This window comes from Cervus elaphus, chromosome 18, assembly GCF_910594005.1.
Source record: "Cervus elaphus chromosome 18, mCerEla1.1, whole genome shotgun sequence".
Classification (NCBI taxonomy): Eukaryota; Metazoa; Chordata; class Mammalia; order Artiodactyla; family Cervidae; genus Cervus; species Cervus elaphus.
Window position 1 is genome coordinate 41,153,931 of NC_057832.1, and position 17,437 is coordinate 41,171,367.

Genomic DNA, 17,437 nt, shown 5'->3' on the forward strand with positions numbered 1-17,437 from the left:
TTGCAGCAACCCTAGCAAACTAATAGAGACATTAACTTTTAGAGATGAAGTCACTGTTTACTGAATTAAGTGCTGTGATGTCCAGGATGTACTTCAATAATCTGGGAAAAGATGGAAGAAGCTAGAGTTATTTTAAAAAGAGAGAGACTGGGACTTCCCTGGGGGTCTAGTGGTTGGGACTCCATCTTGCAATGCAGGGTGGGGCACAGGTTCGATCCCTGGTCAGGGAACTAAGATCCGACGTATCTCAGGGCAACTAAGCCCTGCCACCTTAGCTATTGAACCCGAGCCACAACTAGAGCGTCAGTACGCAGCAACAAAAGAACTTTGTAGCACAACTGGGACCCACCTGACGCAGCCAAACGAATAATGAAAATAAATACTTTTAAAAAGAGGGACTGACTGACTGCACATTGATAATGGTTGCAAAGTATCATCAATTTAGCCTTTTTGTTTGGTATTTTTCATAATAAAAAGTTTAGATAAAGGACATGCAGACCTTTGAGATGACTATCTCAGAAGGACTATGAAGCACAGGACACTAAAAGTCCAGGCATCACATGCAAGGGTGCAGTAAACACAGATAGGGAGCTGGTTAGGACCAGAGCACATGCCTCGTACACCGCACATCTAGGGCTCACAGGCAAACATGTATTCCCCGAACAACTTGCACCAGCTCATTTCAAACAAGGCCAAGTCCGGGCCCTCCCAGAGCAACGATGAATGAAGAACTCTATTGTCCACAGTTGGCTAAACAGAACAGTTTACCAATAACTTCCCCAAATAATCTGTCTGAGCCCATTCATTGCACATAACCATATATTTCCTCCAGACCCAGGGAAGATCCAATTTCTATTGGGTTCACTGTCAAACTTTCAGGGGCATGCTGAAAGCAAATAAATGATGATCATTTCAAGAAACAGAAACTTACCTTTCAGGGGAAGTGTTCTGTTTGAGTAACCTGATTAAGAGCAGAAACCCTACCACTTTCCAGCTGCATGACCCTGGGCAAATTACTTCACCTCTCTGACCTCAGCTGTCTCATCTGCAAAGTAGGATCATGGGACTGTGGTGAAGATTAAAACAAGTCAATTCAGCAGATTAGGACCAGAAATACTGGCACATTAGTGCTCAGTAAGTGTCAGCGGTTTACTGGCCAGTCCTCAGAGTCAGGCCACGGGGAAGAAAGATCACTTAGCAGAGTCAGTGGTCTCATTGTTGCCTATTATGTCCCCTCAAAATTATTTGATAGACATCAACTACTTCTAACAACTCTTCGTACTCAAATTTACTGAAGCCATGATGATTTTTCAAACAATCCAACAAAACCTCCTCTTTCAGGACTTCCCTGGTGGTCCAGTGGCTAAGTCTCCGTGTTCCCAATGCAAGGAGCCCGGGTGCAACCCCTGGTCAGGGAACTAGATCCCACATGCCGCAGCTAAGAACCAGTGCAGCCAAATACATAAATATTTTTTTAGAAAACACTTCCTCTTTCAGGTTGCTAGGTCCAATTCCAACACGTGGAGGGGGTGTTTCCCACACCACCAATAACCAATTCTCAGACACGAGATGCGTGTCCTATGGTTCAGCTCAATTCTGACACTTTCTACCTGGAGATAGAACCTGACTCCACAGGTTAAGGGTTCAGTCCCACAAGATTGCCCTCCACCCTTCAGAGGCCAATTGCCCACGCTGTCATTTACGCTTCAGACCAAACAACTATGGATATTTATATTTCACATTAATGCCTATGACTTCTTGCTCAGTTCATGCTTAAACGTAAACCCCGAGTTTCTACAGGTATTTTTTTGCTGTTTGAGTTAAAGGACCTCATCGTGTTACGTTGTTGATTATATTTAAGATGCTTTGCTCTCATCTAATTTTTGTATGGCATTCATTCGCATACCCATCACGGACCACACAGCACCAAACCACGCTGACCAGGGCACCAAACAGGACTCAGCACTTTGAGAGATGAGTATGAAGGACTGATCCTGTGGTTTTAAGGACATCAGCCTTCACTGGGGACTTCAGCTCACAGACTCCAAGGCCCCTGCCTCCTCCTTCATTTGGAAGCGAGTCTCTCAGGCAGTCTGGTTCTCAGCACACAGCCATCCAAGGCTTCCCATGAGGGTGGTATGAGTTAGCTCTATGCTATGCTAATATTCTATGCTATGCTTCCAACTATGCTATTATTTATTTCCCCCCAGACTAGTTAACAAGGCACCGCTACTTTCTTGCTTCCTTCCTTGTTTCTAAATAAAGACCCCTTTGTTTTCCCTACTGCCAGCACCCAGCATAATGAGATTGCTATTTCTATATCACAGTAGTGAATTCAGGGAGGTCTCCTATTATCAGCCTTTCTTACTATATCCCGAGTCCACACAGAAAGAAAAGTAATAGTCTTCACAGAGATGTTACCAGCTTTAAGAAACTGTTATTAATCATACGGAAATTTCTGACATCTACAGCTCACCCTCATTAGTAAGCATTTGCCCATTAGAGGTACTTGCCTTATCTTATAAGAAGATGTCTGATCAGAGTATATTTTTCAGCACAGTCTGAAATGCGGGCATCTCTCTCAAGTTTGGGCCCTTCTACCACAGTGGCCGGGACTCACTTTGGTGTAATTTACAGGGAAGTTTTGCTTCTTCATACTACATCTTACACTAATGCTATACTCCCCACCCCCGAACTTCAGAGGAAAAAAAATGTCTTTTAATCACTGAAGGAAGCAAAGGCTTTCTAACATTCCCTACGCCCTAGAAGTCAAGTTTCTCCAAACTAGGAGGTCCGTTCAAAGTGACAAGCCTAAGTGTTTCAATAAAGAAAGTGGTGTTAGTACAATCCTAGGTCCCTACAGAAAAAGCCTTGCAAGATTTCTGACAAGATCCACTTACTACCAAAAATTGCTTCAAGCTTACACAGAAGAACCAAGGAGACCTCTGAAAGAGAAATTAAGATGACTCTGCTGAGAAAAAAAAAGCAAAGAATATTTTATATTACAATGTCCAACTTAAAACTTTGGGCTTTTATTTTCAGTGTACTGGCTACTTGCTTTCCATGCCAAGAACCAGAGGCTAATCCACTGGTATGTCAGAAGCCTGGAGGCAAGCTGGGGATGCTTTAGTTATGAAGGGCCCCCCCTTTACTTCCCTAGGTTGAGACCAGGAGACAGCTCCTACTTCCTTTATTCCATCACACCAGACAACGAACATGGCAGAAAAATGAACTTTACACTGTGAAAACCTCTTCAGAGTTTCTTCCTGAGATATTCATCTTCTCACCTCAATGAAGTCCAGGAAATATCTGATATCTGGGCCTTGAGATAAAGCCAACTTACATTCTTCAGTTTCCAGCAAACTGTAATTTTCTTTTTTTAAATTTTTCTTAATTTATTTTAATTGGAGAATAATTACTTTACAATACTGTGGTGGTTTTTGCCATACATTGACATGAATCAGCCACGGATGCACACGCATCCCCCCATCCTGAAACCCCCTCCCTCCTCCCTCCCCGCCCCATCCCTCTGGGTTGTCCCAGAGCACTGGCTTTGAGTGCCCTGCTTCATGCATCGAACTTGCACTGGTCATCTATGCATTCCCCATCAGTATTTGTCAGATCACATATTCAAAATTCTGCCTCCGAAAACCCATATTCAAAATCCTGCCTCCGAAAATACAGTCGCTCCAGGCAAGAGCAGACCATTAACCCAATAGCTCAGTGTATTTTCCCAGACAATAACCTCTGTGAGAACATCATTCTACTTTCAATACGTGACCCCCAAATGAGAACCTAACTTGCGCTTTACTATAGACACTTCATTCAGGTAATCAACGGGTCTTACACTTTCCTTCAGGGGAGTCTCCCCTTTTAACATGTTTAAGTACCAGCAACCTTGACTGGAGAGTAGTAGTATTAAGACAGTAAGATTAGGAGTAACCCTAACAAGCCCTTTCCTGAGGCCTTGGCAATTTATTTTTTTAATGAAGAAAGACACTCCTTAATCTCAGAAAATGGGACCAATTTAAGACACTGAGTTAAGGCAAAAGAAAAAGGATTCTCAAAGGTGTTTGTTTAAAGTCAAGCGCTCTGCTGGGGCTCTATCCCCTCCTCACCTCTTTGATGTTTGCCCAAGAACCCTTAAATCCTTGTCCCATAAATCATGTCTATGTCTCTTGAGGCATCTGAGGATCCAGGTCTGCCCACCATCAGGACTATCTATCTTTAGAGGAGCCCTTCCAGTTCTGGTCACATCACAAATCTACTCTTCAAGTACTTTAGCCAAGTGGGTGGCTTGAATATTACATAATTTTGAATCTGTGATCTGAAAAATACTTGAGAAATGCACACTTTAAAATTACAACTTGCTGGAAAATGCAGAATGTATGTCGGCTTTACCTCAAGGCCCAGATGGTTCATTGACAGATGAGTAGATCAAGAGGATGTGATACGTGTACATAATGGAATATTACTCAGCCATAAAAAGGAAGGAAATGGGATCATTTGAGGAGACATGATGGAACTAGAGTCTGTCATGCAGAGTGAAGTCAGGGGTGGGGTGGTGGGGAGGCAAACATCATGTATTAGCCTACAGATGTGGAATCTAGAAAAATGGAACATATGATCTTATTTGCAGGGCAGAAATAGAGACACAGATGCACAGAACAGGTGTAGAGATACCAAGGGGTGGGGGTGGATAGATTAGGAGACTGGGATTGGCACATGTATAGTTGATACTATGTATGAAATAGATAACTAATGAGAACCTGCTGTATAGCACAGGGAACTCTGCTGAACGCTCTGTGGTGACCTAAATGAGGAGGAAATTCAAGAGAGAGGGGATATATGTGCAGGTAGAGCTGATTCACTTTGCAGTACGGCAGGAACTAACACAACATTGTAAAGCAACTATGTTCCCCAAAAAATTAATTTTAAAAAATCAGTTGATTTCAATAAAAAAGGCCACAGGGTAGGAGGTGGAGAAGAAACAGTTTCTCCTAGTTCCCTTCTACACTCCACATGTGTGGGGGAAAAAACAAACCTACCTCTCTGGCAGCAGGTACTTCCAAAAGTTAGTTTCCCATATTTTACCTACTAAGACGCATCAGTGAAACCCTGAGCCACTCCAGAGTCCTTGAGTGCACTTTATCATCATCCAAAACAAAACGGCTAGAAATCACCTAGCACCCGCATGACCCACAAAGCATGCAGGAGGTGGTATCCCAAGAACCTGGGTCCCCTTGGGTCATTCGGTAGAATATAGTGGTGTAAAGATACTATAAATAAGAAATAGAAAGTAAGCTATCACAGTGGTGTAAGGATCATTCACAGTCCAGTTACAGACTTTATAAAATGCCTCAGAGCATCACGGTCCCAGAGCCTGTCACTTCTTTGATGACCCCACAGAAAACGGCCTAGAAGAGAACCAGCAGCACCGGGGAGGGATCTCTGCTTCTGAGATGCAGCTCCGACTGGCTAAAGCTCTCAGTTCCAAATTCACCTTTCAACTCTGCGATGCTGGGGGCTGGGGCTGGGCACCCTGTCGCATCTCTGTCAGCGGTTTCCTACTGGCTTCTGCTGATAGAAGGCACTAGAAGGCGGACCTCACTAGTGGTCTTGTGGCTAGGCCTCCGTGCTCCCAATGCAGAGGGCCTGGGTTCGATCCCTGCTTGAGGAACTAGACCCCACACGCTGCAATTAAAAACCTGGCATAGCCAAATACATACCCACATATATAAGAATTTTAAATAGTCAAAAAAGAAGGCACTAGAGGGAAACGGGAAGACAGAAGAAGAGATGGCACATGTTCTTCCCCATTAATCAGCTGTTCCTCTCAGCATTGTCCTAACAGCAAGGGGTTTCAGACTCCGGCTGCTCTGGGCATTCCCAGAACCAGCTTCATCACCTCCCTTCTTCCCCATCACGTCCCTTCCTCCCCATCCCAAGCACCAGCCACAGCCAGGCAGCATCCCTTTGCTCACTCTCAGTTACTTGAGCCCTTTGTTCCAGCTTCTGGTATCTGATCACCTCAACCTCTGCCCTTGACCCCTCTCTTCCCCACTCAGCCTCCGGGTGTAACTGCTCTCTACAGTCCGTATCTATGGATTCCATCTTCGTTCGTTCAGCCGTCTAGCACTTGTGTACCCTGCACATTAAATTTCCCTTGGTGTGATACCTAGTGGTTTTGTGTGTTGTGCTGTAGGCTAGATCCGAGTTAAGCACAAGAACTTAAAGTTGGGAGGAAATGAATTCCTTGTTCGTATTGCAGCAAAAATGTAGCATGCACTTGTATGTACTAAGCATTTTTTAAGGGCTTTAGCATATATAATCCTTCTAATGCCCAGAGCAATTCAATCAAGTGGCTATTATTATCCCCATATTAAAAAAGGAAGAAAATGAGACTGCAAGAATGTAAAAAAATCACTTCAGACATCACCTAACTAGTAAGTAGTGGAGCTGGGATATAATTCTGACTCTAAAAGCCTTCTGCAAAAAACTGAGGCTTTTCAAGAAACTCCATACTGCTCCTTCCAGACTGTTTACAAGGTTCACAAATAATTTTTTTTTCTTTTTTTTTTTTGGTTCACAAATAATTTAGTGCAGGTGTATGATTGCTTTTTTGTTATCCTCATAAATTTCATTCCTTAACAGTCCCCTTCCCTTTTAATATACCATCGCTTGATAAGTAAATAATGTCGTCTCTCCTGTGCCATGTCCCATATACTGGAGCTGGCTATTATGTTTCTTCACGGTATCATTTCACCTGTGCCTCTCCCTTCCATACTTTTTATAAACTCAAAGTCAGATTGCTATATACTTCATATTGTATCAAATCAGGAAGTATGCAATGTGTGGTGATTCCATATAGTGATTCTAAGATTAATTAGTGGAGTCAAAGTCTAACTTCTCCATTGTAGAGGGAGTCCAAACCTGTCAGTGCAAAACCATCACCTATACGGCTTTGGCATCAGACAACTGCCACACTCAATGTGCTCAAATCAAATGTTACACACAGAGACTCCTCAGAATAATGGAAATAAAAATGAAAATAAACAAATGGGACCTACTTAAACTCAAGAACTTTGCACAACAAAGGAAACAATAAACAAAACGAAAAGACAACACACAGATTTGGAGACAACATTTGCAAATGATGTGAGCAACAAGGGATTAGTCCCCAAAATTTATGAACAGTTCATGATGCCTCACAGCATCAAAAACAACAATAAACAAATGGGCAGAAGACCTAAATAGACCTTTCTCCAGAGAAGATACAGAGATGACCAAAAGGCACATGAAAAGATGTCCGACATCACTAATTATTAGAGAAATGCACGTCAAAACTACAATGAGATACCACCTCACACCAGTTAGAATGGCCATCATCAAAAAACCCACCAACAATGCTGCAGAGGGTGTGGAGAGAAGGGAACCCTCCTACACAGCGGGTGGGAATGTAACTAGATATAGCCACTGTGAAGAACAGTACAGAGGTTCCTTAGAAAACTAGAGACAGAGCTATCATATGACCCTGCACTCTCACTTCTGCACAGATATCCAGAGAAAAACATGATCCAAAAGAATATATGTACCCCAATGTTCACTGCAGCACTGTTCACTATAGCCGAGACATGGAAGCAACCTAAATGTCCATCAACAGAGGAAGGGACAAAGATATGGTACATATACATATGGAATATTACTCAGCCGTTAAAAAGAATGAAATAATGCCACTTACAGCAACACAGATGGACCTACAGATTGTCATACCAAGTGAAGTCAGAGAAGAATTATCGTACAACATCCCTTACATGTGGAATCTAAAGAGAAATGATACAAACGAAAGAGACTCACAGACTTAGATACAGAAAGTGATTCAGACTGAGAGAACGAACTCATAGAGGCTGGGGGTGGGGTGGGGGATAGTTATGGAGCTTGGGATGGACGTGTACACACTGCTGTATTTAAAATAAGTAACCAGCAAGGACCGATAGTATAGCACAAGGAACTATGCTCAGCATTATGTGGCAGCCTGGACGGAGCAGAGCTTTGGGGAGAACGGATATGTGTACGTGTGGCTGAGTCCCTCCGCTGCTCACCTGAAACCATCACAACATTGTTAACGGGCTGTACCCCAATACAAAATAAAAGGTTTAAAAGCAAAGACCCAAAAAAACTTGACTCCTCAAAAAGGAAATAACAAGTGGTGCTCATTCAAGTCTTCAAGGAAAGCAAAAATCCCAACAGTTCATCCTACTCCTGACAAACCCTCAATAAATTTTGTTAATCAATATTTCAAACTACCCTTTAAATTTCAAAGGGATCAAAGGTCAAGAGTTTCAAAGTCTAGTTCCATGCTTCTTTAAATTCTGTATCTGTTCTTACTTAGTTCTTTGAACTCTGTGGGCCCGTATTTGCCCAATTGAAAATAGAGATAATGTCTCCAACTTTACTTCACCTCAAAGGACTACGGGGAGGGTAAAATGAAATATAAAAGAAAAAGTTAGATATGACAAATAAAGATTTTATTATCATAGATTAAATTTTACCCAGAATAAGGAAGAATGCAACGAACTGAAAGCTTGAGAAGCCACCAAAAGTAGAATCAACAATGCTTGAGAATCCACTGCAATTCAAATTTGAAGCAATAGAATGGATGAATTTTAAGGCAACAACCACTGCCTACAGATGATATGCTAGAACACTCGTAACTCGCCTAAAAGTGGCTGCCACCACTTGACTTTCATCGAAAGCTATGTTACACCAGATATAGTTCCCAGATAGAAAATCACGTTTAACACTGCCCATGTTAAAATGAAGAGATTAATGAATACAGACACACTACTATAAATAAACTAACAAGGGCCTTCTGCATAGCACAGGGAATTATATTCAGTATCTTATAATAACCTACAGGGGCTTCCCTGGTGGCTCAGTGGTAGAGCATCCACCTGTCAATGAAGGTGTCACAGGTTTGATCTCTGGGTGGGGAATATACCCTGAAGGAAATGGTAATCCACTGCAGTATTCTTGCCTAGAAAACCCAATGGACAGAGGAGCCTGGTGGGCTACAGTCCGTAGGGTCGCAAAGGGTCGGACACAACTCAGTGACTAAACAACAACAAAATAACCTATAATGGAAACTAATCTGAAAAAGAATATATATGTGTATATATGTGTGTGTGTATGTGTATATAATATTGAATCACTTGGTTGTATACCAGAAACTAACACAACACTGTAAATCAACAATACTTCACTTCAAAATAAATTAATAAAAATTGGGATTAAACCAGTAATCTTGATACAGTAGCACTCAATTCAGGGACCCACCCTTCAAGATACTGAATTTCCTAAACAAATGTTAAACTAAAACAAGAAAACACATTGAGTTTAACCTAAGAAGCCACTGATTCTGTCTACAAAATATACCTTTTATACATTGTGTAACTTGAAAAATGTTTAGGACAGACCAAAGAATCAAGTCCTCCTGCAAAGATTAAATTCAGTAATACTGTTCTGAAAATACATGTGCTGCAAAATACTGTGAGTATAAGCGATCTGTTACCAACTGGAGCCTTGGAGAATGAGACCTCAGGCCAGCTTCCCCCAACTCAAAGAAATCTTTTAACCATTCTATGCATTTTGATGACAGTTATAGTTTAGTTTTCTAAAATGACATTTGAAGAGTCTCTAATGTTAAACACACAAACCTAGTTACTCCTGATTTTTATATTAAAAATACATAAAAGCTGAGCAGTTTTCCCTGCACTAATATCTCCAAAGTAGGTTTTAAGAATTTTCACATTCCATTATCTGAAAGAGTCAACAGACATTTTCTTTTATCTTTTCAACTACTGGGTTCTCAAATTCTCACCTTGACATCATCAACATAGTTTGGAAATTGCTGACACAGGCTATTCAACTGTGCCAAAAGATTTGGGTTTATATACAGTTACCACAGTGCCACCATCTGAGCAAAAGAAAGCACAGTAACATTTTAAAATAAAGCATAAATAGCAGTATTTATCTTTTTAAAAAAGACTGCCAAACAGAGAACTTCATATTTAAATACAATTAGCAAATCTCATCAGAAAGATCTCAAACAAGATTCTGTGGGATGTGATTGAATGAGGAAGTTTGCCCAGTTACACCAGAACCTATTTCAATTTCTTAAAGTATCTCAAAGAGCAGATTGTTTTCAAAGAAGTAATATACTGTTACAAAGAAAAGCCCAATGCAAGACAAAGACCATAATAGAGAAGGATTGTGTTCAAGCACATCCAAGAGGTGGAAAGAGGAGGAAAATCTTCGGAAATACTACCAACAGGCTTAGATACTAATATCTTAGTTTTAAACATAGAAGTTCTTACCTCCCACTGTAAATGAGGCGGGATATTTCGTATCTGAAGTTTCCGAATCCTGCAGAAGAATTAAAATGTGTTTTAAAAGAAAACAAAAAAAAAAAAACATAAAAGCAAAAGATACTTACAGCCAACATGGATGTTTTGAAACTACCTAAGATATATTTATTCACTACGTATCCATACATACTAAGAAAACACAGCCCAAGAAAGAAAAAGGAGACCAAGTTAATCACAAGATGCACACTGAGGTTTCACAAGACCATTGGAAACCGAGCATCACTGGATGGTTGTGGCTTACTCTAAAGTCACTAAAACTGGCAGATACAATGTCTGAACACATTTCATCTAATGACTATACGCTAAGTTCAAACCCTTTAGCCTCAAAGTAAGCATCCCAGAACACAAACAAAACCTTAGTCCAGATGTTCTTAATCTGAGATCACAGCCAAAGGGTTCATGGACAGAATTTAAGGAAGGTGGACAGGAGCAGTGGGGTGCAGTGGGGTGGGCGGGGTCACATTTATTTTCACTATCCCCTAAGTGACATTTAGCCACCTTCAATAGTGAATGTTGGCCTTAAACCACAGTAGAATTACATGTCTTGTACTCTTGACATTAAAATAAATAAGTCAGGCATTTTCATTTCACGTTAAGGTGTTGCAGATCTTGTATATTCACTACTGTGATAGTTAGCTGTGTTGCTAGAACTTGTTACTTCTTATGTTAAGAAAGACATGTTATTATCAGCTTTAATATTTTCTAACTGTATTTCAAAATAATTTCCTTTATAATCCTATGTGCTTTATTTTATGCATTTAAAAATATTCTAAGAGGTCCACACATTTCAGGCTGCCAAAGGAATAATCCAGGGTACAAAAATAAAACATTAAAAATCCCCCACCTGAGTTGCAGTGCCTACACATATTCCTATGTATACACTATGTATATAAAACACAATATATACTTTGTAAAATAATAAAAACTATTATACTATACATCTCCTCCTCTTCTATCCCCTCCTCAAAACTATCAGAGTAAGAGAGGGAGGATGGAAAGAAGGAAGCAACATGAATTATGTGAGACTGTACTATGGAATACCACACACCAATCACTCTCTTACAAGGGAAAGGAATTTAAAGTCAACTAGCTGTTTTTTAAAAAGAGACTAGCAAGTGGGCATGACACCTCAAGTGAAATAATTAACCTCCTCTAGATCTACAGTTAATTTCCCTTTCCAGGTCCAATGATCCACTTCTAGGTATCACAGCGCAGACTCCATTGATGGTCTAGTTCTTTCCCATTCACCACAAAACTTACATGAATCTCACAGACACTGCCTATCCCTTCACTGTTGTTCACTCGCCAAGTTGAGTCCTAGCGACCTCATGGACTGTGGCCCGCCTTTAGGGAACTCTCAATTAGCATGTAAATTAGCCAAACTCAGGTATGTCCTGCTTGTAATCATAAAATAGAGGATGAAGGAAAAATCACTTTTACATTATTTTTATTAGTAAAACAAAGCATAATCACCAAGGGCAAAGTATCAGAGATAGTGAGAGAATGTCAATTTAAGGAAACATTTTCAAACACCATGTAGTCTTAGATTTTACACATCCTATCCTGGAATTTGTTTACAAGATAAATCATGTGCTAATAATTATTAAAGCTGCTGGAAGCATACTATATCTCTGCCTTTGTATAAGTTTTATATTCTTCTATAAAAACCTTTAAAAAATACACCCTAATAAAAGTATTCCTAAAACATAGATTTCAAATCTTCCATGTACTGCTTTAGCAAGCAGAAAAGTTACTCACACTGTGTAAATATTTACCCTGCGTAACTAAGAAGTAAGAATTATTTACTACACATTTGCAAGTACTAATCTGTCTTAAGCAACTGACACATTAAGAAATAACAGAACAATGTTAAGAAACGCAGTATTCAACTATACTGGACTGTTTTGGGGTATATATATTACTAAAGAAATTTCCCCGACACACACACAAAAGTGTACATACAGTTAAGGTCACCAAGCAGGTAATTCTTTATTACAACAACAAATACCTACTTCACAGGGCTCCCAAGAATTTCTTTAAATAGGACACCAATTTTTGTACATTAGAAGTAATCCATTAGCCATGTTTTCCCCACATATTCTTCAAAATGTACATCTGACACCTATTTACTTATTAGAAGTTACACCAGAATAATTATTTCCCTTAACTGACTGTCCAGTTTCCATTATCTGATTCTCTAAAGTTTCACTTTAGACAAACACCAGGATTATTTTCATAAAGTGAGTATTTTGACGGGTTTCCCTGGTGGCTCAGAGATAAAGAATCTGCCTGCAATGCAGGAGATGCAGGAGATTCATGTTCGATCCCAGGGTCGGGAAGATCCCCTGGAGAAGGGCATGGCAACCCACTCCAGTATTACTGCCTAGAGAATCCCACGGACAGAGGAGGCTGGTGGACTGCAGAGTTGAACAGGGCTGAAGCGACCAAGCACAGCGCAGTATTTTGACATCTAGAACTGTGTTTTCCCACTTTGTTTTCTCAGCTCCCATCTCCCATCTGAGCTTTAAGAATTAGGTTATATTTACATTAAATTCTAAATATCTAAGAGTCAAGAGAACAGATACTGGTATTTGTTTCTCCTGTGTAATCACCAAATCATTAGAGTTTAATTTTAACTACCAGCAAAATAAGCTGGCACTTCACCTCCTCCTAAAACACACCCCCAGAGAGGCAGGGACTTGTTAGGCTGTCTTGTTCACTGTCGCATTCAGAGCCCGGAACACTGTTTGGCAGCTGAGAAGCACCCAATTGACAGTTAAATTAACATTTGTTATAATACAGAGAGGGACGAGAACATAAGACACACAGATGCACCATGCAGAAACTACCAACATTCCCAATGATTTTATTACAGCTGATGTAATAAAATCACGGTGGGATTACAGTGGGAAGACAGTGGGAATATAGAAAATTACCGTGTGAAGATCAACAGCCCCAGAAATAGGAGAATAAGAAGTTAATCACCTGTGCTATTTCAAAGAAAACTTTGAGGTTTTTGAGACCAGAAACAGGAGGAAAAAGAAGTTAACCACCTGTGCTATTTTCAAAGAAAACTTCCACACAATCTATTTATAAGTTAATCATATAGAATTTAAGACTTTTCTGCCAACAGGGAAAAATGAGGTAAAGTTTAAGTTCTCATTTAACCTTTTTTTTTCTTTTTTGGCCTGCCACTCACTCAACCTGTGGGATCCTAGTTTCCTGATCAGGATCAAACCCACACCCCCTGCATTGGAAGTGTAGAGTCTTAACCACTGGATCACCAGGGAATTCTTTCATGTAACCTTTAAAAAACGCTTATTATGCTTGAAATAGTTTCTATAAAATCCAGTACTCATTATTTATTAAAAGGTGATTTAAGTACAGGATAAAGAGCCAACAGAACTCATGTAGACTTCTAAGGGCATCTTCAAAATTTTTAGTAATAAACAGAACAGATTTAAATTGATTTTATACAAATTTTCATATTGACACCAAACTAGAGAAATTCTATCAACCTCCATAAGCCTGTATCAGTTTATCAAGTATGATTACCTACCTAATCTTATTTCTACTCAAATATGTACCAACAAATCCCACACACACGACCTGTCATGCTACAGTACATCTGGAAAAACCTACTAAAGGACTTTTTCACTTTAAAAATAACTGTCACCATAATAGTTTCTTAAAATGATTAACAAAAATTCCTTAAGAACAGAACATTTTTGGTGTTCAGTCACTAAGCTGTGTCCGACTCTTTGCAACCTCATGGACTGTAGCACACCAGGCTCCTCAGTCTTCCACTATCTCCCTGAGTTTGCTCAAACTCACGTCCTCTGAGTCGGTGATGCTATCTAACCACCTCATCCTCTGTCACCCCCTTAGCCTTCTGCCCTCAATCTTTTACAGCCTCAGGGTCTTTTCCAATGACTTGGCACTTCACATCAGGTGGCCAAAGCATTGGAGCTTCAGCGTCAGTCCTTCCTATTCAGGGTTGATTTCCTTTAGGATTGACTGGTTTGATCTCCCTGAAATCCAAGAGACTCTGAAGAGTCTTCTCCAGCACAATTCACAAGCATCAATATTTCAGCGCTCAGCCTTTTTTATGGACCAACTGTACACACTTCATCTCACATTGTATATGATGACTGGAAAACCCAGAGGTTTGACTATATAGACCTTTATCAGCAAAGTGATATCTCTGCTTTTTAATATGCTGCTTACGTACAGAATACCCACTCTATTTCCAATTGCTTAATTGCTATTTTACAGTTGATCTGCTCATATCAAGATCCCAACAATATGCCCACATGTGTAGAGCAGATGTCTCTTAAGGTCTGACACAAGAAAATCCCTTCACTCCATTTTCTTGCAATTTATTTGAAGATCAAGGTCATAAACTTTGTACAAGTACTCATTCTTGGTTTTATTAATTGCATTGAGTCATTTTAAATATTAATAATTGTTTGCTATGTTGAATTTGATATACACAGATGCAAAACATCTTTGTATTGTTAATACAAAACATAGACATATATGAATCCACCCACCCAAATAATTAGAACAAGACAACTGAAACTACCATGCTCTTCCCCAATGCCTACCTCCCAGAATGTAACCATAACCCCCATATTATTTGTCATTCCCATGTCTTTTAAAATAATATTTTTAGTAACTCTATAAGTTTGTCTTTAAGTTACTCTTTAAGTAGACAAATAGCAAGTAGAATATCAAGGAGAGATAAGAAAGCCTCTTTGCAACCCCATGGACTATACAGTCCATGGAATTCTCCAGGCCAGAATACTGGAGTGGATAGCGTTTCCCTTCTTCAGGGGATCTTCCCAATCCAGGGATCAAACCCAAGTCTCCTGCATTGCAGGGGGATTCTTTACCAGCTGAGCCACAAGGGAAACCCCCTGTTGTTTGACCTGAGGCCAAACTATGGTGGAGGTAATGAAGAGAACGGCGAACTCCTTCAAAAGTTCCCATGCATGGACTGCCGCACTCAGTCAGGAAACAAAAAAACACAAACCTGCAATTCGTCCTCTGGTTTCTTACTGCCTGGCTTTTGCTACATACACTCCCCATGTGGTGTTTAATATGTTACTCTGACCCTATAAGAGTAGTAGTTGGATTTGAAAGTTGTTGTTGTTTGGTTAGGGAGAGGTTGTGTACTTCCATGAAAAGATACATTATCTCTGGCTGTCTTCCTGTGATACTGCCCTCACTAATGATCCCTAAATCCACTGTTTCATTCAAGGTTGAAAATGGATTTCCTCCTTGTATCATGCCTTCCATACTTTTAATTTAGCTGGAGTTCTTCCATGAATAACAACTTTCCTTTATTATGTTTCTGGAGACTCTGAACCACAATGAATAGAGTGAAGGCAGGATAAACATTTGATTCTTTCCTTTCTGCAGCAGATGGTTTTGTGCCACTTATCACACCCCCTAGCTCATCTCTGATTTCATCCACCACCATGGGACAGCCCTGGGCACAGGGAAATTGTCCCACCTTCTTCTATCCCTAAGCACCCCTTCAGTTCAGTTCAGTCCGCTCAGTCGTGTCCAACTCTTTGCAACCCCGTGAATCGCAGCACGCCAGGCCTCCCTGTCCATCACCAACACCCAGTGTTTACTCAAATTCATGCCCATCGAGTCGGTGATGCCATCCAGCCATCTTATCCTCTGTTGTCCCCTTCTCCTCCTGCCCTCAATCCCTCCCAGCATCAGGGTCTTTTCCAATGAGTCAGCTCTTCTCATGAGGTGGCCAAAGTATTGGAGTTTCAGCTTCAGCATCAGTCCTTCCAATGAACACCCAGGACTGATCTCCTTTAGGACGGACTGGTTGGATCTCCTTGCAGTCCAAGGGACTCGCAAGAGTCTTCTCCAACACCACACTCTAAGCACCCCTTAGGCATCTGTTTTTCCTCAGGTTTTTCACCCAAGCCTCAGCAGAGTTCAAGGATAGCCCAGAGGAAGAGGAGAGATGAAACCCTGAAGACAATCTGCAGATTACAGAGGAGAATGTAGGAGCCAGGAGATAAATGCCCTTGTCTTCCACCTGGGAGGCATTTCTGTTCATGTCTCAAAGGTCCCGTTTCCTTCTGGTAACCTCAATAAAGTGCCCTTCGTTGGCTTTTCCTAAACCTCCATTTCACTCTTCCCACTCCCTCACTCTTGCTTCTTGAAACCATCTCCAAAAACAAACCAGCTTCATGCAAACCCTCACCTCAGTGTCCTCTTTCTGCAGTTCAAAGCCATTGTTATTTCAAACTTTTCAGAATAATAAGTTGGTCCCCTGGCATTGTCCAAAGAGGGCTAAATGCTTATTTTCTACCAGCCTGCCAATGCAGGTTAGACAAAAGAGACGCGGGTTCAATTCCTGGGTAGGGTAGATCCCCTAGAGAAGGGCACTGGCAACCCACTCCAGTATTCTTGCCTGGAGAATCCCACGGACAGAGGAGTCTGACAGGCTATACAGTCCATAGGGTCGCAAGGAGTCGAGACATGACTGAAGCGACTTAGCACACACACACGTTATGTATGCATGGATATTTGGTGTTTATCAACCCACTGCACTAATTGGCCAAAGGTGGGGGCTTCAGCAGAAGCCTCTGCACCAGATCCGGCATCTTTTGAAATGATGCAGCTCTCCAGTAATCTTTGAGAGCTTGTCTCTTTTGTTATGATTACCCAGGTTCCAATTTGTACACTTCCTGCCACCATCTTCAACCAGTTCTGTCTACATAAAACACTGGTTCCTTTTAGTCAGAAATAATATACTGAGACACAACCTGGTCACTAGGGTGCTCACTGATATTGGGCTGGTCATTGCTCCTAGGCCAGAACTAGACAAGATACATTTTTTTTCAAAGAGAAATAAACCACATGTCCATGCCGTTTACAGTCATCCTTCCACCGTATTCAAAGGGATTGGTTCCAGTAGCCCTCCCCCGCTGGCCAGATACCAAAATCTACATATGTTCAAGCCCCTTATATAAAAT

General features: G+C 40.8%; 1 protein-coding gene across 3 annotated transcripts in view; it reads right to left on the reverse strand.

Annotated features, from left to right (window-relative positions):
* Nucleotides 1-17,437, reverse strand: part of IGF2BP3 (insulin like growth factor 2 mRNA binding protein 3) — a 143,059-nt gene that overhangs the window by 92,459 nt on the left and 33,163 nt on the right. For all 3 annotated transcript variants that reach the window (XM_043872156.1, XM_043872155.1, XM_043872157.1), the window contains exon 3: nt 10,377-10,425. In XM_043872156.1, coding sequence (XP_043728091.1) covers nt 10,377-10,425 — 49 coding nt within the window. The remainder of the gene's footprint in view (nt 1-10,376; nt 10,426-17,437) is intronic.